Raw genomic sequence first — 22,552 nt, forward strand, 5'->3', positions numbered from 1 at the left:
AGCTGATCCATGGGGATCCTGGGAGATGGATGGACCCCTGCCGATCTATTATCCTGAGGATAGGCCAACAATAGCTTACAACTGGATAGCCTCTTTAGGGCTTTCACCCACTTGCGTTTTTTTAACGCTGCGATATTGCTGCATTTTTTTTTTTACTGCAAATGTCAATGGGACTTTCTAATGTTAAAATCGCATCGCACAAAAATCGCAGAAGTGCAAACTTGTGATTTTTGGGCAATACGATTTGAACATTAGAAAGTCCCATTGACAATTGCAGTAAAAAATGCAGCGATATCGCAGCAATAAAAAAACGCTAGTGGGTAAAAGTCCTTAAGGTGCGGTCCTATATAACAGATCAAGTCCTTAAGGTGCGGTCCTATATAACAGATCAAGTCCTTAAGGTGCGGTCCTATATAACAGATCAAATCCTTAAGGTGCGGTCCTATATAACAGATCAAGTCCTTAAGGTGCGGTCCTATATAACAGATCAGCTGCCGGTGCGAAGAATATGAATGAGCGCTGATCGCCACGCTCACTGTAGGTCAGCACTTGCTTGCAGAGGCAGACGATCTACCCATGTAGTTAGGCCCTGAGGTGTGTGGCCACCTTTAGTCATGTGATCAGATTCAAGCATGCAGTTCCATCATGTGATTAGACGGAAGCGTGCACGCCAACCAAGTGATGTTATTTAGATGTTGTGTTTTGCGTTCTAGTAAATCTGTCACTTTCGCTCAGATGGTGAGAATAATTGACAGTGTTTCCTGATCCCTACTAATATCCGGCATCCAGCCAGCGCAGCACGCAAAATTAATTTCACAATTCCCATTAAATACTTTTGGTAATTAAAACCTTACGCTCAGGTAGATTCAGGAGGATGTGATCAGCGCACGCTCGCCCCAGATCCTTGTGTAATCAGAGCATTTCACAACCCTCCCTCCTCCAATGCTAATAAAACATTGTCCGTACAGGAAACAGGAGGCAAATCCCAACTACAGATGACCTCCTGGGCTAGCCTGTCATCAGGGGAGTGCAACAACCAGGCAGAAGGAAGAGTGAGAGAAGAGGAAGAGAGCAACAACCAGACAGAAGGAAGAGGGTGAGAAGAGGAAGAGTGCAACAACCAGACAGAAGGAAGAGGGTGAGAAGAGAAAGAATGCAACAACCAGGCAGAAGGAAGAGCGTGAGAAGAGGAAGAGTGCAACAACCAGACAGAAGGAAGAGGGTGAGAAGAGAAAGAATGCAACAACCAGGCAGAAGGAAGAGCGTGAGAAGAGGAAGAGTGCAAAAACCAGACAGAAGGAAGAGGGTGAGAAGAGGAAGAGTGCAACAACCAGACAGAAGGAAGAGGGTGAGAAGAGAAAGAATGCAACAACCAGGCAGAAGGAAGAGCGTGAGAAGAGGAAGAGTGCAACAACCAGACAGAAGGAAGAGGGTGAGAAGAGAAAGAATGCAACAACCAGGCAGAAGGAAGAGCGTGAGAAGAGGAAGAGTGCAAAAACCAGACAGAAGGAAGAGGGTGAGAAGAGGAAGAGTACAACAACCAGACAGAAGGAAAAGGGTGAGAAGAGGAAGAGTACAACAACCAGACAGAAGGAAGAGGGTGAGAAGAGAAAGAATGCAACAACCAGGCAGAAGGAAGAGCGTGAGAAGAGGAAGAGTGCAACAACCAGACAGAAGGAAGAGGGTGAGAAGGGTGCAACAACCAGACAGAAGAAAGAGGGTGAGAAGAGGAAGAGTGCAACGACCAGGCAGAAGGAAGAGCGTTAGAAGAGGAAGAGTGCAACAACCAGACAGAAGGAAGAGCGTGAGAAGAGGAAGAGTGCAACAACCAGAGAGAAGGAAGAGGGTGAGAACAGAAAGAGTGCAACAACCTGACAGAAGGAAGAATGTGAGAAGAGGAAGAGTGCAACAACCAGACAGAAGGAAGAGGGTGAGAAGAGGAAGAGAGCAACAACCAGACAGAAGAAAGAGGGTGAGAAGAGGAAGAGTGCAACAACCAGACAGAAGGAAGAGGGTGAGAAGAGGAAGAGTGCAACAACCAGACAGAAGGAAGAGGGTGAGAAGGGTGCAACAACCAGACAGAAGGAAGAGGGTGAGAAGAGGAAGAGTGCAACAACCAGACAGAAGGAAGAGGGTGAGAAGAGGAAGAGTGCAACAACCAGACAGAAGGAAGAGGGTGAGAAGGGTGCAACAACCGGACAGAAGGAAGAGGGTGAGAAGAGGAAGAGAGCAACAACCAGACAGAAGGAAGAGGGTGAGAAGAGGAAGAGAGCAACAACCAGACAGAAGGAAGAGTGTGAGAAGGGTGCAACAACCAGACAGAAGGAAGAGTGTGAGAAGAGGAAGAGAGCAACAACCAGACAGAAGGAAGAGGGTGAGAAGGGTGCAACAACCAGACAGAAGGAAGAGTGTGAGAAGAGGAAGAGAGCAACAACCAGACAGAAGGAAGAGGGTGAGAAGAGGAAGAGAGCAACAACCAGGCAGAAGGAAGAGTGTGAGAAGAGGAAGAGTGCAACAACCAGACAGAAGGAAGAGGGTGAGAAGAGGAAGAGTGCAACAACCAGACAAAACTAAGAGGGTGAGAAAACAGAGCAAAGTGCAACAAAAGAAAGAGTGCAAAAAGACAGAAGAGTGCAATAAAAGGAAGAGTCCAACGAAGACAACAGAGCGACAAGACAGTAAAAGTGCGACAAAGAGAAGAGAGCAGCAAAACAAAAGACATAATATGACAAAAATAAGAGTGCAATTAGACAGAAGAAAGAATGTGACAATGAAAAAAGAGTGCAGCAAGACAGTACAAACCACAAGAGGAAGTGCATGAGGAGGCAGAAGACAAAGTGCGACAAAGAGAAGAGTGCAACACCACAGACTAAAGAGTGCAATGAAGAGAAGAGTGCAGCAAGACAGAATAAAAGAATGTGACACAGAGAAGAGAGTGCCAAGACAGAACAAAGTGCCGCAAAAGGAGGAGTGCAGCAAGACAGAAGAAAGCACAAGAAAAGGAAGAGCATGACAAGACAGGAGAACGAGTGCAAGAGTGCAACACTACAGAATAAAGAGTGCAACATAAAGAAGAAGAGTGTGACAAGAAGGAACAAAGAGTGCAAAAAAACTGCAACGCAACAGAAGAGAGTGCAACAAAAAGAAAAGTGAAACAAGACAGAAGAAAGAGTGCAGCAATACAGAATTGAGCACAACAAAAGGAAAAGTGTGTCAAGACAGAAGAACAAGCACAAGACACGGAAGAGCACGAAGCAACAGATGAATGCAGCAAAAGAGAGTGCAAAAAGTCAGAAGAGCGCAACAAAAGGAAGAGTGCGACAATTCAGAAGAAAGCTCAAATGGGTAGAGGATATAGAAGAAAGAGTGCAACAAAATGAGGAGTGCAGCAAGACAGAACAAAGCTCAATAAACAGTAAGGGACGAGGAGAGAAAAGAAACAGTACAAGAAGAAGACGGCAGCGACAAGACGGAAGAGTGAAGACAACGAAAGGAAGAGTGCGAGATGTCAGACGAAAGAGTGTGACAAGCAGAAGAGTGTGACAGAGGGAAGATGTGTCTAAAGTATTAGTTGTGTGTGTATGTTAGGGGCGCGCACGGACATGTGGCGACTGCGTATTATCTGCGTATTTTTCATGCGTGTAATACACAGTCCTAAAAGACCATTGATTTGTATCGGGCCGATTCAGACATGCTTTTTTCACATGCCTACTTTGCCCATTAGAGGCTATAGAGTTTTAAAACCCGCAGTAAATACGTATTTAGCTATATACTTGGTATTACACCCGTAAAAGACGCTGTGTGAGCCCTTAGTATTTACAAGAAGCAGGCAGTAGACACATCTTCCTTCGCTGCACTCTTCTGTCTGTCACACTCTTCCTTCGCTGCACTCTTCTGTCTGTCACACTCTTCCTTCGCTGCACTCTTCTGCTTGTCACGCTCTTTCTTCTGACTTCTTGCACTTTTCCTTCCGTTGTCTTCGCTCTTCCGTCTTGCCGCAGCCGCCTTCTTCTTCTTGTACTGTTTCTTTTGTCTCCTCCTGCTTCTCTCTTTATTGAGCTTCCTTCTGTCTTGCTGCGCTCCTCTTTCCTGCTCTCTTCTTCCGTCTTGTTGCACCGTTCTCTGTGTGTTCGGGAGTCCTTAATGGTTTCAGACTTGAACATGTTGAGGAACTGATAACAAAGCACATATATTCGGCCTGGAAAGGATCGCACTCAGGACTTTTGACTCCCTATATTCACTGTTTATTGGGGAGGTAGGTGGGTGACCACCGGGGCCGTTCTACAGTTCACCTGCCCCCCCAACCCTATAATCCCATTATTACAGGACACAAGGCAAAAAGCGAGGAGAACCGTCACTTGTGTAATTATGGTTCCTGCCCAGGGTGTGACCTCCATCACCTGTCCTGTACATCACACAGGAGCTGTGTACGGTCTGTCCACTTAATCCACAGGATTAGCCAAGGACCTGTCCAAACGCGATAATTACCCATCCCACCCACTTACCACACCGCTCATTACGGCCGCGCCGCTCGCACCAGGGACAAAGATCACTTTTGTTTCTGTTCTTAAATTCTGCAACTTGCCTTCAAATTATAGGTTTTCTCTTGGCTTTTGTGCTCAATAAGTGCCACAATCCCATACAGGAGAACGAATGACAATCCCCGGGTCCTTATGTTCCTTTCGGACAACCAAAGTCATGAAAACAAAAAATATCCAAAAAGCCTTTACAGGACGCTCTGTGAGTGCTGGTTATTGTAGACTGGTAGCATTAGATGCTGCCATTGTTGGGTTAGCTAACAAAGATGCCATGAGGGTAAGGGCAGTGCCCTCAGAGCCATCGTCACAGTAAGACATAGCAAGAGTGTATATAACACATAGCAAGCCAAAGCAGTTGATATGGGGCTCAGAGATAGGAGGGACCACAGTTTAGAGGAGCCCTTGTCTTCTACCCCAATGTGGATGTACACCCCAATGGGTGCAGCTCTATAGGATGCAGAGTTACCACTTGCACTTGGGTCCTAGTTCTTGAGGGGGTCCCAATTTTGTGTTAGTTCCAAGGACCTTCACCCCTGGGCCCCACAATGTAAAAGAAAGCATGGTACAACATTGGGTACTAGTAGGGTCTCTCTACCAGAGGTGCAACTATATGGGGTGCAGAGTTAGCGGCTGTACCTCAGTACTGGTGCCTGAGAGGGCCCAATTTTGTATTGAGTCCTAGAAGCTTCATCTCTGGGCCCTAGAAGAAAGCATGGTACAAACCCAATGCTACATGGAGTAGTAGTAGTAGTGTCTCTTTACACAGCCCTTACAAGGGGTGCAACTATATGGAATGCAAGGTTATCAGTTGTAACTGGGTTCTAGTGCTTCAGGAGGCCAATTTTGTATTGAGTCTTAGGAGCCTAACCTCTGGACCTCGCAATGGAAAAAAGAAGTGTGGTACAAACCCAATGCTACATGGGGTATTAGTAGGGTCTCTTTCTACAGCCCCTTCAAGGGGTACAACTATATGGAATGCACAGTAACCAGTTGCCCCTGGATCCTTATGCTTGATGGGGGCCCAATTTTGCTTTGAGTACCAGGAGATTACCCTGGGCCCCCTCAGGAATTTTTCCATTTTGCACTAATGATGGGCCAGACAGTGGTCACCTCCAACGTCCACCACCATTCACACAAGTTCATTTTTGACCTTTAGTGACATCTGGGACTGTACTGAATTCTCCGATTCCGCAGTTACCTCCAGGGCTTTGAGTCACTGGAGACTTGGAGATGGTTATGTGGTGAATCAGCTCCTGAGAACGATTTTATAGAGTCCTAGGAGTAGATGATATCAGCGTAGAGGACCGTCATAGGACACATCTGCTCTTCATCATCCTGTTATTTTTGGGTGGGGGATCCCTTTACATGTGGTTTTCTCTCCTTTCTTCTGCAACCAGATTACATTTTACACCTCTATAATTATCACCATGTGACCTCTCTCTGCAGAAATATAATTGTTCTTGCATTAGGTGGTGACTGAGGATGATGCACCGAATAATTGACAGGGTAAATTTGCATTGAAGAGTTTACTTTGATGTTGACTTGTCTGATCAGGGCTGTTCCATTTGTTACTAAGTAGCCAGGCTGGTGCCTTCTGCTACATTGTTACACTGGCCAAAGTACTAATGGTAGACAGAAAATCAGGCACCATTTCATGTTTAAAGCTAAATCCAGAATTCTACTAGCTTCCTATCAACAAAGAGAAGTGCATTGTGGGTGGGTAATCACATGACACTGAGATGGTTAGAACCTAGCTGTCAGGTCATATGACTGACAGCAGGGTGGAGATAGGATAATTCAGCAGAACTGGGACAGTTGCTTTGCATGTGAATGGAGAAGAAGACGGTGAGATGAAATGGTATCAAAAACTGTCAGCAAACTATTTACAAAGTTACACAACTTTTTATGTAGATTTATATCATCATACTTCATAACTAAAGAAATCGACTCACCAAACTGATACTGTCAGTCTGTTGGTCCAGCAGGGTGTGCAGCGGCCAACTCAGCTGTCATGGCTGGGTCTCCACAATCTGAGGACATCATCAAGTGGGATGTTCATTCCTGTACTCTCACATCACCATCTGTTCTTCCTCCCTGGTCCCTTCTGGCTGTCTCTTCAGTTCTTTTGCTCTTGACTTATCTTCTGCTTCCAGCTCTTGATTTCTTCTTCTGGTTTCTGCTCTTGACTTGTCTTTTAGTTCCCACTCTTGACTTGTCTTTTAATTCCCACTCTTGACTTGTCTTTTAGTTCCCACTCTTGACTTGTCTTTTAGTTCCCACTCTTGACTTGTCTTTTAGTTCCCACTCTTGACTTGTCTTTTAGTTCCCACTCTTGACTTGTCTTTTAGTTCCCACTCTTGACTTGTCTTTTAGTTCCCACTCTTGACTTGTCTTTTAGTTCCCACTCTTGACTTGTCTTTTAGTTACCACTCTTGACTTGTCTTTTAGTTACCACTCTTGACTTGTCTTTTAGTTACCACTCTTGACTTGTCTTTTAGTTCCCACTCTTGACTTGTCTTTTAGTTACCACTCTTGACTTGTCTTTTAGTTACCACTCTTGACTTGTCTTTTAGTTCCCACTCTTGACTTGTCTTTTAGTTCCCACTCTTGACTTGTCTTTTAGTTCCCACTCTTGACCTGTCTTCTGCCTCCTGCTCTGGATTTGTCTTCTGGTTCACCCTCCTGACTTTATTTCTGGTTTCTGTTCTTGTCATGTTTTCTGCCTCCTGTTCTTGATTTGTCTTTTTGATCCCACTCTTGACTTGTCTTCTATATTCTACTCTTGACTTATTTTCTTGTTCCCACTCTTGATTTATCTTCTGGTTCCTTCTCTTGACTTGTCTTCTGCTATCTGCTCTTGACTTATTTTCTTGTTCCCACTCTTGATTTATCTTCTGGTTCCTTCTCTTGACTTGTCTTCTGCTATCTGCTCTTGACTTATTTTCTTGTTCCCACTCTTGATTTATCTTCTGGTTCCTTCTCTTGACTTGTCTTCTGCTGACAGTGGTCCTTCTGGTTGAATGAATGTTGGCACTTTTCACGGGGACCAGGTTAAGGTTGATGGAGACCCTGGGCAAAAAATTTGGTGGATATGGATCACACCTCTTGACTTCAAACTGCACTTGACCCCTGTCAATGCCACTTATAGGAGAGGTGGTCATCTCTACTGAAGTCCGTGTACAAGTCTCTCTACATTGAAGTCAATGGAAGCTATGGAAACAGGCGGACTTGTGATCACAGAATGGCCATCAAGGAGGGTGAGTGGTGCCCCTTGTAACCCCCTATATTTCAGCCATGTGCTCTAGCAAATAGTCTTTTCTGAGGACTTTAGCCAAGTCCATCCCACACTGCTGGGATGACTACTAAGGCTCTTGTAGATTATGCCCCCAGTTCCATTCTGATCATAGCCCAGAGGGTTTGTTTGTTCGTCACCTACGTCTCAGCACTCATGGGGTTAAAAGAGAAGCATTGTCAATTAATGATCACACTTCTAATGCTGGCGAACAGGAGGATGTTTTATTTTAACCAAACTGATTAATTAGGCGCAGTCCTTTGCCTCTAATTAGTCTAATTAATGGCGGACTCCCGATGCTGTCTCGAGATGTTGTGACTAGTGAAATCACATTGTCACGGAGATGCGGGCAAGGTGAGACTAAATGATGCTTTATCAGGTGGCAGGTAAGGCAGAGAAACATTGCGTACAACAGGCAGGGTGAAAATAGCCTTTTTTTAGCATCAGACCACAAGTTTACTTTTCAGAACGTGTGACGCCTTCGCCAAACGGCATCGAAAATATGAATACATTTGCCTTTAATTTATTTTTTCCAGATGATGATCCTGTCAGCGTGCGAAAACGGACGGACGGGTATAAAATAAACTCCACACGAAGACTACTAAATTTGCGGTTTCCCAATTATGTTCTTCTTGAAGTTTACTGGAACCTTTGGGTTCCGAAATTTATGATCCCCACTAATTCCCAGAGAACTGGTAATGCACTTGACCTCCTCACCACAACCCTATGGTTCCAAGTTTTATACACCCCCATGCCCATCAAATTTTAACTTTGTTAGTTGTAGTTCCGCCTTTTCACCACTGGTGGCAGCAAATCTTTTCCAAAGACATTAGTCTGATGTGTGATCTGGTACAGACAAAACCTACATCTTTAAAATGGGGTCAATTTTGAATGACTCTTCCCTCAGAAATGACAGGATGTGCTATTTGCTCAGTAAGAAGAGCTCTATGAGATAACTGTGCCCAGACAAAAGTGATAGAGTCCCTTTAAATCATGACATTTCTGGGGCGCTCTTGTAACGCGTAGAACACCAAAGGGAGGAAATGTCTATAGAAGGCAAGATGCACACTTGTGTTAAAGAAAATGTCTGTGTTATGTCTTTCCATACGTGTGCAGCTCATGTGGCCTCCATATTCAGTCCGCGGATTAGAAGTTTTTTCTCTATATATCTTGCGTTTTTCACGTCCGGAGAAAAAACCCAAAACAAGCCCAGATCTTTTTTTCTGCACGGATGGCGTCCATGTACTGTCTGTTTTTTTTTCATTCCCCATTGACTTGAGTGGGCGAGTCTCATCCGTAACATTTGAGCGTCAGCGATGCTTTTTTGGGGGGGGATCAATCTCGCATCGCTGCTGCTCGCAAGAGAATCACGCAATTTTTTTATCGCAAAAGTCAATAGGACTTTCTAAAGTTAAAATCGCATCGCAACGCGCGTCTGTGATAAAAAAGGAGGCTCCATAGGGGGATACTGGAGATGAAAAAATCGGACATCGCAGAAAGATAGAGCGCAACGCGATTTTTTTGTCCTCTCAGCATCGCTTTAGCGAAAACATCACAGATGGGAAGGAAACCTTGTAAATCATTGGTTTTATAATCAGTTTTTTTATTATCGCAGAAGATATTAAAAATGGACATTTTGCGGGCGCCGTGCGGGCGCCGTTCATGTAGCGGTTAATTCATATTTTTTTTATAAGATGCAGAAAAAAATTGGCCTTGTGTCATTTTTTTTTTTTTGCTGATGTAAAAAATGCATGCTGTATAAAGAAAAAAGCCGACAGGTGGCGCGACTGCGAAGACCACACGGAACTGCACAGGCGGGAAAAAAAAGTCTGCTTTTTTTGCGCATGTAACACGGGCGTTTTTTTTTCACGTAAGCGTACATCTCGTCTAAGTGGGTGAAGTGAGGTAATCTGTGGATCAAGTCAGGGGTGTAGCTAAAGGCTCATTGGCCGGGTACGTAAATACAGCTGCCCCCCCCCCCCCATCCCTCACAACTTCCCTTCATGGCTCTGAAAATAACTTTTAAGTGACCCATTGTAGCAGCACCGGCGGCCCGGGATGATGCCAGCGGTGCACCAAAACCCCTTTCACATCCAACAGAAAAATATATACACATTTTTAGACAAATAAGCTCTGTACAGTGATAGTGATTACAGTGCAGGTACCTCCAGTGATAGTGATTACAGTGCAGGTACCTCCAGTGATAGTGATTACAGTGCAGGTACCTCCAGTGATCACAGGTGACGTCTCCTCTGATTGGTGTCATTATGTTTCCCTTCTTGTATAAACGATTAATCCCTGCGCACTTTCCTTGTCCTGCCGCTACACCAATGCCCCTCGCAGTGCCTTCCATAGTAACAATGCTTGCTTTTGTATCCCAAGCTGTATGAGGGCCCCCGTTGTGCCCCGCAGAGTAATAGCGCTTCTTAAAAGTAAGGGTATGTTCACACAGCAGACTTCACCGAGGAAACATTCCACATGAATTCAGCCTCTGAAATACACATCTTTTTGGTGCAAATTTTTACACAAATTTGCATGCCGAATTTGCCCCGACAATCCACATGTGGAATTTTGAAGCAGAAACTAAAAAGAAGTGACATGAAACTTCTTAATGCAGAAACCCACCGAAATTCCATTTTCTACGTTGAAATTCCGCACGTGGATTTTGCCCATTGACAAAAGCTCTATTTCCCCTGCTGTGGTCAGGCTTGGGATTGCAGACCATTTCCCTTTGATATTTATGGGAATTTGACATGCAATACCCAACCTGGCCACTGCAGTGAGAATAGCGCTGTCTACTTTCCTGCAGAAATCAGTTCAGTACATTAGCACATTAGCCCAGAGAAGAGCTGATCGGCGGGGGGCTCGGGCAACAAATCCAAACTGATCTTCTTTTGATGACCTATTATGAGATTAGTCCACCAATACTTTAAAGCCCCCCTAAAAAAGCATCAAAAAAATAAAAGCAAATTAAAAAAATGGAAAAATTGCTATGGCTCCATTCAAGACCAATTTATGAAAATATTACATTATTAATCCCACATGGTGAAAACCAAAACACAACAACGGAATGGCGCTTTTTTTGCCGCCCCGTCTCCAAGAAAAATTGAAATAAAGCAATGAAAAAAGTCATATGTTCCCCAAAATGATACCAATGAAAATTTCAGGTTGCGGCGCAAAAACAGAGACACCGATGGAAACATAAAAACGTTACGGGGTCGTAAGATGGCGACAGAAAGCAATTTTTTTCTTTTTAACCCCTGAGGGCGCCTACCCACTGGCGTTGCCGTTTTTCGTGCGTGAAAAACGCAGCGTTTTTTGCGCCTTTTTCGTGCCTTTTTCGCGCCTTTTTCGTTAATTTCCATTGACAATCATGGGTGCATTAAAGGGGTTGTCCCGCGGCAGCAAGTGGGTCTATACACTTCTGTATGGCCATATTAATGCACTTTGTAATGTACATCGTGCATTAATTATGAGCCATACAGAAGTTATAAGAAGTTTTTCACTTACCTGTTCCGTTGCTAGCGTCCTCGTTTCCATGGAGCCCGCCTAATTTTCGGCGTCTAATGGCCAAATTAGACGCGCTTGCGCAGTCCGGGTCTTCTTCTTTTCTCAATGGGGCCGCTCGTGCAGGATGCCGGCTCCGTGTAGCTCCGCCCCGTCACGTGCCGATTCCAGCCAATCAGGAGGCTGGAATCGGCAATGGACCGCACAGAAGCCCTGCGGTCCACCGAGGGAGAAGATCCCGGCGGCCATCTTCAGCAGGTAAGTAAGAAGTCACCGGAGCGCGGGGATTCAGGTAAGCGCTGTGCGGTGTTCTTTTTTAACCCCTGCATCGGGGTTGTCTCGCGCCGAACGGGGGGGGGGTTGAAAAAAAAAAAAACCTGTTTCGGCGCGGGACAACCCCTTTAAGAGAAAAATAAGGAGACATATGCAACTGACAGTTCCTATGTGAAAAATTGCAACGAAACGAAAAAAAAAACCCAAATGGACAAGAACACATTCTATGCTAATCGCTCTTCAGAAAAAACGCAAAACGCAATTTAGCATCGCAGGAAAAAAAATCGCCAGTGGGTCGGCGCCCTAAAGGACGTGACAGCCTCCCCTTCTTTTCCATTTTTGTTTTTTCCACCCCACCTGCAAAAGAATCCTAAATATTTATCCCTCCCCGCGGTCGGAGGGCTGGGCGCTGTTTGCGGGCGGTTTGTATTTTTCAGTGGAGATGCTTACCGCACCGTACAGTCTGGTGAACAGAATGCTGATTCTGCCATTTTGGGGTTCTTGTTTTTACAGGATTTACACGCTGCAGCAAAAACGACATTCTAATAAGTAATGATAATCTATATTTGTACAGCGCCAACTCATCCCGCAGGGCTCTCGCTCTAACTGCACTCTAGCGGTCGGTGCGCGCTAGATTTATAGCGCTTCACCTTTTTACGGTACTGCTTTTGGAAAATGAAAAATCTTTAGAAAAAATACAATTTCCTGCCGCCATAACTTTTTTACTCTTTTCATCCACCCAGTTGTGTGGGGCTCAGTGTTGGCCGGACATCCTGGAGATTCTGTTGGTACAATTCTGGAAGACATACAGTTTTTTTTATCGCTTTTTATTACATTTTTTACTTGAAGGCGGAGTGACCAAAAAAGCGCCATTCTGGCGTTGTGTATTTTTTCCTGATCACATTCCCCATGCTGGATAAATAATGCGTTCATTTGGTAGACCGGACTTTAACGTGAAAACCCCCTTTTTTTTAAACTCATTTTGACATCTTTTTTTAGTCCTTATGGTGGACTAGAAGTTCTGATTGTTTGATCGCTCATACAGTATAATGTAATACCAAGGTATTGCAGTATATTACAGTATATTCTGACAGGCAGTCTATCAAGATGTGCCAAGGCATGGCAGCGCTGGGACCTTCAGAAGGTCTTAGGTTGTCATGGCAACTGAACAGCACCTTGAGGTCTCATCATGGGGGGGGGGGGGGGGCATTCTGGACCAATTGGAAAAGTTAAACGCTGCTATCAGCATGACAGTAGCATCTAAAGGGTTAACAGAATGAGTGCTGATGAAAGCTATTGCAGGTGAGGGTTAGCTGTGAGAGACAGCATGCATTTAGTGGGTGTGGCTCCCGCACCATACAAACCCCGCGTGGCCAGGACTCACCTGTATGCCCGGGGGCATTAAGGCGTTGAAAGAGATACTACAGAAAAACTATAATCATACCGACCGACGGAATAAAGATAACATTTCAGCCTTAATGCCATAAAAACAAACCCTCCGCCAAACGATAGTAGCGACGCGACCGCAAAAATAAAAAAGTTATGAATTTTTTGAAAACGGCGAGCAAAGAATTTAAAATGAACACATGAAAAGGTCCGTAGAGGGAAGGCCGGCCTCCCACGGGCGTCAGCGCAGATACACTCAGTACGCGTATATGCGCTATGCAGGGCACATCATTGTGGGCTATTGTACCCGTATCTGCGCATTTTACTGTACTGCCGGATCCACTCACATTGGCGCGGCCCCAGCAGCGCCATGTTTGAGTAGGCTGGGCAGCTAACTCAGTAAGTGGGTCAGCTGACCTATAAATGCCTGGGTGGCATCATTTAACCCTTTCCAATCCACTGTCTGACGTCTTCCTACATTCTCATTGAAGCTTGTACAGCTCCAATGTCAGAAGACGTCTAACAGGGTATTCTTACCGTCTTTTGACAGCCACTCTGCTGTCGGAGCCTCCCTGGTGCAGCCAGCAGATGGCACTGTTGTATAACAGCAAAAAGAGAAAGCCGATTCTGGTCCGTATTATGGGTAAATCCGCAGCGGATACGTGTGATACATATATGTTTACACGGGAAATCAGTGGCACCTTCTAGTGTTTTTTGCGCGCATGAAAGACACGATCGCCAGGGATACACGCGGTTTTGGTCCATGAAAGCGCTGGGTGTTTCATGTACGAAGCTGAATTGGGCCGCGTGACGCAGCCTTAAAGGGGTTTTGTGGGACATAAAAAAAGCTAAAAGAGCCAGAATTGAGGATAAATGAAATACTCACCTATCCCCGCGGCTCCCCGTCCAGCGCTGCAGCCCCAGCGCACAGAACGCTGAGGAAGTGGCGGGCGGTCACTCAATGGTCATTGGGCACGCGGCCGCTCAGCCGCTCACCGGCCATAGAAGATTCGCCGCTGAAGCCTGTGAGTGGCTGAAAGGTTCAAGTGCCCAATGAACAGCGAGTGACCTACGACGCTTCCTCAGGGTTTCGTGCGCTGGGGCTTATAGTGCTGGACACAGATGGGGGGGGTCGCCCCCCGGGTCGCCCAGGTAGGGGAATGTTCAATTCTTTGTAACTTCTTTATGTCCCAGATCCCGTTCGGGACGTTTCACACAGGATGGAATTGTCCGCAGAACAGATGCAGAATTTGTTACTTTTGTCTCATTTTTAACTGCGGCGTGCGTTCTGCAAAACGTCTTGTGGAACGTGTTACGTTTTTTTTCTGCAGACTTTGATTGCGAACTTCCATCTCCTTCGTGTTAGAAATTGGCAGCAACAATTGCGCACGGCGTCCGTAATTCCGAAGGACGAAGCTCTTCAGCTACGGGATTTAATCTTGCAGTTTTGAAGTAAAGACGCGCAAATTATAGCAGGTGCGAAATCCAAGTCCCACCGGGATAACCTTGTGACGCAGAGATGTCCGCGCCGACTAACTCCGCCCCGACTGAAAGGCTCCTTAATGTTTCTTCTCGCTGCTTATCTATTACAACGTTACACCAACTCCCCCAGCCGCTATAAACGCCCCGAAAACTAAAAATACACTGATTATTTTTATAGCCGCCTCCTCCTGTGATGTGATTAGCCGAATATTTCGCCGTCTCACTTCTTCGCTAATCCAGACAATTAAATTGCTGTTATAGCGCCATTATTTTTGGGCCGGGCGAGCTGTTTTTCAGTGCGGAGATAAGAGGCCCCATTGTGCGGCCCGGGGCCCGCTTTCTAGTCATTTGGCAGATGCTTTGTTAGCGCAGAGTGTAGAACCACAAAACAGGAGGCCGGAGTTAAAGACACAGAACAAGAGTTGAGTGTTTGCCAATAAAAATGGTCGCAAATCTGCCTGCTGATGTCACAACCTCGCGGGTCAAAGGTCGCCGGGGAATAAATGGCTTCTGAAAAGCGGGGCCTGTTTTGTGCACAAAGCTGTTGCTGGCTGGATAGACGTCCTCAGGAGTGAATGGCGCGTACAAAGGCATCCAGTCTGCCTCATTAGCGGGGGAGACAGAAGTGTTTGATGAGATCTGAGGATCCCACTGTGACTCTGTGCCATGGAAATGGAATAATTACTCTGATCTAATGGGCTCTCCTCCAGTGCGCAGCCTGCCATTCAAAGGAGCCACTCATCATTGTATTCGGGGGGCTGCACTATGAACGGCGGGGTGCTGATTTGCACCGGGAGACTGGCAGACTCATGGCAGGTTGGCTCTTGCCAGCTTACACTGCTGGCAGATTGGGGGTCGTGTGGACTCCGGGATCGGCCACGTTCATGCAGGCCGGGGTCACCAAACTCATTTACAGGAGGTTTGTGGGATCAGATGAGAGTCAATATCTAAAGAAGCGTCCCGTCACACGGAGGGTATTTATCTGCCCACTCAATTAACAGCTCCCCCCATGCTGAATGCACATTCTCTATAGCAGGGGTCCCCAACCGCCGGGCCGCGGACCGGGGCCGGGCCGTTGGGTGTTTAGCGCCGGTCCGCGGCACCGCCGGGAACTTTTACTCTAAACACAAGGCCCGCGGGCCGAATCCGGCCCGCTGCCTTGTGCTATGTGGCCCGCGGCGTGCCGACGCCGCTGACCACCGAAGCGATTACCAGCGAGGGCGCCGCAGCTCCCCGCTGGTAATCGCGCTGATGCCGGCGCACACTGACGTCTGTGCAGCCAGGATACTCTTCCCCGAGTCCCCTGCTCATTAGTTCCGCAGGAGAGGACTCGGGGAGGAAGCGTTCCGGGCTGACGTCAGGGCAAGCAGACAGAGAGCGACAGCAGGGAGGAGGTAAGTATATGGGTTGGGGGGCTGCCTGGCTGCCTATTACTGGGGGGGGGGCTACTTATTACAGGGGAAGGGGCTGCCTATTACTGGGGGGGCTGGTTATTACAGGGGAAGGGGCTGCCTATTACTGGGGGGGGGGGCACTTACTACTGGGGGACCTGCTTATTACAGGGGGGACCTGCTTATTACTGGGGGGTTGCTTACTGGGGGGGTGCTTATTACTGGGGGGGAGGGCTACTTATTACAGGGGAAGGGGCTGCTTATTACTGGGGGGGCTACTTATTACAGGGGAAGGGGCTGCCTATTACAGGGGAAGGGGCTGCCTATTACTGGGGGGGGGGGCACTTACTACTGGGGGACCTGCTTATTACAGGGGGGACCTGCTTATTACAGGGGGGACCTGCTTATTACTGGGGGGTTGCTTATTACTGGGGGGGAGGGCTACTTATTACAGGGGAAGGGGCTGCTTATTACTGGGGGGGCTACTTATTACAGGGGAAGGGGCTGCCTATTACTGGGGGGGCTGCCTATTACGGGGGGGCTGCCTATTACTGGGGGGGGACCTGCTTATTACTGGAGGGGTTGCTTACTGGGGGGGCTGCTTATTACTGGGGGGGGGGGCTACTTATTACTGGGGGGGGGGCTACTTATTACAGGGGAAGGGGCTGCCTATTACTGGGGGGGGGCTGGTTATTACTGGGGGGTGGGGGCTACTTATTACAGGGGAAGGGGCTGCCTATTACTGGGGGGGCTGGTTATTACAGGGGAAGGGGCTGCCTATTACTGGGGGGGGCCACTTACTACTGGGGGACCTGCTTATTACAGGGGGGACCTGCTTATTACTGGGGGGTTGCTTACTGGGGGGGTGCTTATTACTGGGGGGGAGGGCTACTTATTACAGGGGAAGGGGCTGCTTATTACTGGGGGGGCTACTTATTACAGGGGAAGGGGCTGCCTATTACTGGGGGGTGGGGGCTACTTATTACAGGGGAAGGGGCTGCCTATTACTGGGGGGGGGGCCACTTACTACTGGGGGACCTGCTTATTACAGGGGGGACCTGCTTATTACTGGGGGGTTGCTTACTGGGGGGGTGCTTATTACTGGGGGGGAGGGCTACTTATTACAGGGGAAGGGGCTGCTTATTACTGGGGGGGCTACTTATTACAGGGGAAGGGGCTGCCTATTACTGGGGGGGGCTGCCTATTACGGGGGGGCTGCCTATTACTGGGGGGGGACCTGCTTATTACTGGAGGGGTTGCTTACTGGGGGGGCTGCTTATTACTGGGGGGGGGGCTACTTATTACAGGGGAAGGGGCTGCCTATTACTGGGGGGGGGGCTGCCTATTACTGGCTGGGGGAACCTGCTTATTACTGGGGGGGGGCTGCTTATTACTGGGGGGGTGTTCTTATTACAGGGGAATGGGGTTGCTTATTACTGGGGGGCTGGTTATTACTGGGGGGGACCTGATTATTACTGGGGGGGGACCTGCTTATTACTGGGGGGGCTGCTTATTACTGGGGTGGGGGCTGCCTATTACGGGGGGGCTGCCTATTACTGGGGGGGGGGGACCTGCTTATTACTGGAGGGGTTGCTTACTGGGGGGGCTACTTATTACAGGGGAAGGGGCTGCCTATTACTGGGGGGGGGGGGGGAGAAGCCTATTACTGGCTGGGGGAACCTGCTTATTACTGGGGGGGTGTTCTTATTACAGGGGAATGGGGTTGCTTATTACTGGGGGGGCTGGTTATTACTGGGGGGGACCTGGTTATTACTGGGGGGGGGGGACCTGCTTATTACTGGGGGGGAATTGCTTACTGGGGGGGGGCTGCTTATTACTGGGGTGGGGGCTACTTATTACAGGGGAAGGGGCTGCTTATTACTGGGGAGGCTGCCTATTATTGGGGAGGCTGCCTATTACTGGGGGGGGGGCTGCCGCCTAGTACTTGGGGGGGGGGGCTGCCTATTACTTGGGGGGGCGCTGCCTGTTACTGGGGGTGGGGCGCTGCCTATTACTGGGGGGGGGGACCTGCTTATTACTGGGGGGGGGGGCCTGCTTATTACTGGGGGGGGACCTGCTTATTACTGGGGGGGGGGGGCGACCTGCTTATTACTGGGGGGGGGGGGACCTGCTTATTACAGGGGGAAGGGCTGCTAATTACTGAGAGGTGGGGGCTGTCTATTACTGAGGGATGGGGGCTGTCTATTACTGGGGGGGGGGGGGAGATAAATTATATGCTGCCCTATGTGTGTTCTGGGGGGGGGGGGGATTATACACTACCCTATGTGTGTACTGCCAGGACATTCTAATGTCATAACTAAATAAGAATGCACTAAACTCCAACCCCCTTCATAACCCCGCCCCCTATAACCAAAGCCCCGCCCATGTCCCGCCCAACCCTGACGGGCCTTGTAAAAATGGTCTTGCTTGAAGCCGGTCCCTGGTGCCAAAAAGGTTGGGGACCACTGCTCTATAGCACCAGAGTAGAAGGTGACTGGCCGGCTTCATGGGTGCTGCGCTACTTGTCAGCAGAGCCAATGTATCTAAGCCTACCATGTGTGATACTGCCTGCTGAGCGTGTATCTAATGCTGCCATGTGTGATACTGTCGGCTGTGCTGCTGTATCCACCTACCAACTTCCAACAGTTGTGATTGCAGCTTCAGTCTCTTCATTACCTCCAGGGCCGGGGCTTTTGTTCTCTCTTACCCAGCGGAGGGTTTGGTCCTGGGATATGGTTGGAGGGAATCCCACAACCTCCAATCTCTAGACCAAGTCGGCGGAGGGTGGGGATGCATTACAACTGGCTACCCAGGAGGGATTGAGGAGATCAAGTCATGTGTCTCCTGCACCCCTCCTAGAGACCAAACAAGGCGTCCGCCAGGTAAAGGGAGAGATTCTTACCCTGTTTGAGAGAGGGACGACTATCTTTAAGGGTTCAGGTCCCTTTGCAGAAAAACTGGGCAATGATGACTGGTTTGAAGGGTCTCAGCCGCGTCTAGCTGGGGTATGTGATGATTTGAATGGCCCTGTGTTCAACATGAAGCAGGCCTCTGCCAGAGAACTGCGGGCAGTGGAAAGTCAGCAGTCCCTGCGCAGCGAGCTTCCGGCCGGGCAAGTTACCATCATTTCAAGCACTTCTGTGGAAGAGGGTGAGGACAGTGGTCAGGGAGGAAGGCTAATAGTGTATGTAAAGCACCTGGAATACCCTGGAGGTCTGCAGAGTCTCTGTTCTGGAAATGACCTACCTAAGCAGGACTCTTGGGCTAATAAGAAGAGAAAAGGTGGCAAAAAGATCACCTAGAGCCCAGATGGAGTACAGGTACATTAACCACCTACGGCAAGCCTCTGAACCAGGGGAGGGAGGTAGCTGCATGGGGAGTCCCCTTGTCTGACTCTGTCTGGACCCTGCTAATGTGGGTTCAGTGCACAGGAAGGTTGAAAGTGCTAGGCATCCCGGTCCAGACCCCCTCCTAGTAACAAGCATAAACTGGTGGTGTCTGACAGTGAGGTCTTTATGTGTGGGGGTCATGCGGCATCTAGTGACCCAAAAATATCTAAAAGGGATGTGGGAAAAGTATTGGGGTGGTTTGGCATTGGGGAGCCCCCTAAAATTCTCCGTGGTGGGTAGCTGAGAGTGGGGCTGCCCGGCGTCGGGCCCCCTCTTGTAGAGCTGTGAATATGGTGATGGCTGAAGGCCGTTCCATTTCCCGTCAAAGTATTTGTCAAGTTTCCCACTGGAATTCTTTTGGCATTACACTGGGTATGGTGGAGGGGGTCGGGCTGAAGGCTTTTCCATGTGGGCAGCCAGAAGTCCCATTTCTCATGTTACAAAAAGAGAGGGGTGGGGCTGGTGGCTTGGAGGGGGCTATCTTTAAGAAGCCAACTCTGGGTTGCTCCCCTGCAGGCATGGGGGGAGGTGCCTGAGGTCCTCCGAGCTGCAAAGGGCCTCTTACTCCCCATCCCAAGAGGAGAGCCGTTACTACTCTGGTCACGGACAATAATGAGGGTAAAAATAATATAGAAAACATAGAAGTGAAAGTGATGAAGGTGGGAGGATTATAACAAGTGGTGTGAGTGATAGAGAGTCTGGGGTGTGGGGAATCCAAATAATGCAGAGTTACATTTTGGGGTGTCTGCAGATGGAGGAGTTTTCGTGGGAGGCAAGGGCAGTAAATGTACAAGTGTAACGAGTGAGGAAGGTGAGGCAGGAGTACCTGGTGGAGTTGTGTCTGGTGGAGTTTTGTCTGGAAGAGTTGCATCCGGTGGAGTTATGTCTGGTTCTGGTGTGTCTGGTGGTGTTGTGGCTGGTGATTTTGGAAGAAGTTCTCCCTGGTTCTCCCGGGGGTGGTTCCTAGGAGCTATGTGAGTGTTGCCGCCAGGGTAGTGAGGGAACCTTTTTCTCCTGATTTCAGGGACCTAGGGTCACACCATCTCTTCCTATCCATCTTCAGAGAGGAGAGAGGTCGGTCACAAAAGAGGGTGAAGAACGTGACTTGTCTTTTTGTATAGGTAGGTTTGGCACAGGGGCCTTCCGAGAGCAAAGGTGGCAAGAAGAGGCATGGTCGCTTCCTACAGCCGGGCAAAATATGTATTTGGTATTTGATATAAATTATTTGGTATAAATGGGAAATGTCTGATGGCTACGCCGATGGGCTAGTTTTTTCTTCTTTTGGTTATTCTGTAATATTTTGTAAATATCCTCTTTTTTTGCTTTTGACTATTGTATTTTGATCATTTGAGTTGGCATATTATCTTCTTTTCCATTATTAGGGCTTAAACACGAGCGTGCTTCTCTCCCCTTATACGATAATCATGGCCGTATAAGGGGACAAAACTAAACCACTGATTTCAATAGGAGTTCAGTGGTTTTGTTTTCACTGCTGGGATTTCTGAGCCGTGACTACTATATGCGGTTAAGAAGCTATCGGGTGGCACCTATCTTCCCGCATTTTATTATTTTTTTAAAGCTGGCAAGGGAGAAGGGATTCCTCTCGTTTAGGCACAACCTAGCCCCGTGCCACCGAGCGTAGTCACCCCTACAGCAATGTGTTTTCACCCTTTGTTATACTTTTTACTTTGACAATAAAAAGCTCCGTGTTCTGATCATGCAGAGATTATCCACCCAGCCGGAACAAACTAAGGGGGTCACACCAAGACATAACACCAACAAACAGAAAAGGGAAAGTTATCCCTAGCAACTTTTGGGGGGGAAGACCTGCATTTCATACCTAAGGACCTAGTCAGTCCATAGATGGAAAGTACGAGAGGACAGAACTAGACAGATGTAAGATATGCCTCAAACGTACTCAACACACAAATGTCGCATCTACACCCCATACACCAAACAAGACATGGATTCATAAACTTACAGATGAAGGAGAATTCAGGGATCCACACACCTATGGACAGAGGGGGATTCAGGCATCCACACACCAACGGATAGAGGGGGATTCAGGTGTCCACACACCTATGGACGGAGGGGGATTCAGGTGTCCACATCTACGGATGGAGAGAGATTCAGGCATCCGACTACCTACGGATAGAGGGGGATTCAGGTGTCCGCACACCTATGAAAGGAGGAGGATTCAGGCGTCCACACACCTACGGAAGGAGGGGGATTCAGGTGTCCGCACACCTATGAAAGGAGCAGGATTCAGGTGTCCGCACACCTACGGACGGAGGGGGATTCAGGTGTCCACATCTACGGATGGAGAGAGATTCAGGCATCCGACAACCTACAGATAGAGGGGGATTCAGGTGTCCGCACACCTATGGAAGGAGGGGGATTCAGGTGTCCGCACACCTTCAGACGGAGGGGGATTCAGGTGTCTGCACACCTATGGATAGAGGGAGATTCAGGCATCCGACAACCTACAGATAGAGGGGGATTCAGGTGTCCGCACTCCTACAGACAGAAGGGGATTCAGGCATCCGCACACCTACAGACGGAGGGGAATTCAGACTTACGCACAACTACAGACGTAGGGTGATTCAGGGGTCTGCACGCCTACAAATGGAGGGGATTCAGGCGTCCGCCCACCTACGGATGGAGGAGGATTCAGGCGTCCGCACACCTACGAACAGAGGGGGATTCATGTGTCCATACACCTACAGACAGAAGGGGATTCAGGTATCTGCACACCTACAGACGGAGGGGGATTCAGGCGTCTGCAAACCTACATATGGAGGGGATTCAGGTGTCTGCCCACCTACGGATGGAAGGGGATTTAGGCGTCCCCCCACCTACGGCTGTAGGGGGATTTAGGCGTCCGCATACCTACGGATGAAGGGAGATTCAGGCGTCCGCATACCTACGGATGGAGAGGGATTCAGGCGTCCCCCCCACCTACGGATGGAGGGAGATTCAGGTGTCCGCACATCTACAGACAGAAGGGGATTCAGGCTTCCGCACACTTACAGACGGAGGGTAGTTCAGGCGTCCGCACACCTACAAATGGAGGAGATTCAAGTTTATGCTCACCTATGGATAGAAGGGGATTCAGGCGTCCGCCCACCTACGGATAGAAGGGGATTCAGGCATCTGCCCACCTACAGACGGAGGAGAATTCAGGCTTCCGCACACATACAGACAGAAGGGGATTCAGGCGTCTGCACACCTACAAATGGAGGAGATTCAAGTGTATGCCCACCTATGGATAGAAGGGGATTCAGGCGTCCGCAC

The 22,552-nt window shown here is 48.4% G+C and overlaps 2 protein-coding genes across 2 annotated transcripts; one reads left to right on the top strand and one right to left on the bottom strand.

Annotated features, from left to right (window-relative positions):
* Positions 1 to 995: 995 nt before the first annotated feature.
* On the top strand, positions 996 to 2,574 carry LOC136587320 (axoneme-associated protein mst101(2)-like). The gene is made up of 3 exons (XM_066585887.1): positions 996 to 1,096; positions 1,167 to 1,737; positions 1,879 to 2,574. Exons 1-3 carry the CDS (start codon positions 996 to 998, stop codon positions 2,572 to 2,574), a joined length of 1,368 nt encoding a protein of 455 aa, XP_066441984.1.
* Positions 2,575 to 3,816: 1,242 nt separating this feature from the next.
* On the bottom strand, positions 3,817 to 7,699 carry LOC136587321 (arginine and glutamate-rich protein 1-like). Its single transcript, XM_066585888.1, has 3 exons — positions 7,169 to 7,699; positions 5,737 to 5,791; positions 3,817 to 4,139 (listed from the first exon to the last, which is right to left on the bottom strand). The coding sequence occupies exons 1-3, from the start codon at positions 7,697 to 7,699 to the stop codon at positions 3,817 to 3,819; spliced, it is 909 nt and encodes a 302-aa protein (XP_066441985.1).
* Positions 7,700 to 22,552: the final 14,853 nt, after the last annotated feature.

This window comes from Eleutherodactylus coqui, chromosome 13 (assembly GCF_035609145.1).
Source record: "Eleutherodactylus coqui strain aEleCoq1 chromosome 13, aEleCoq1.hap1, whole genome shotgun sequence".
In the NCBI taxonomy this organism is placed as follows: Eukaryota; Metazoa; Chordata; class Amphibia; order Anura; family Eleutherodactylidae; genus Eleutherodactylus; species Eleutherodactylus coqui.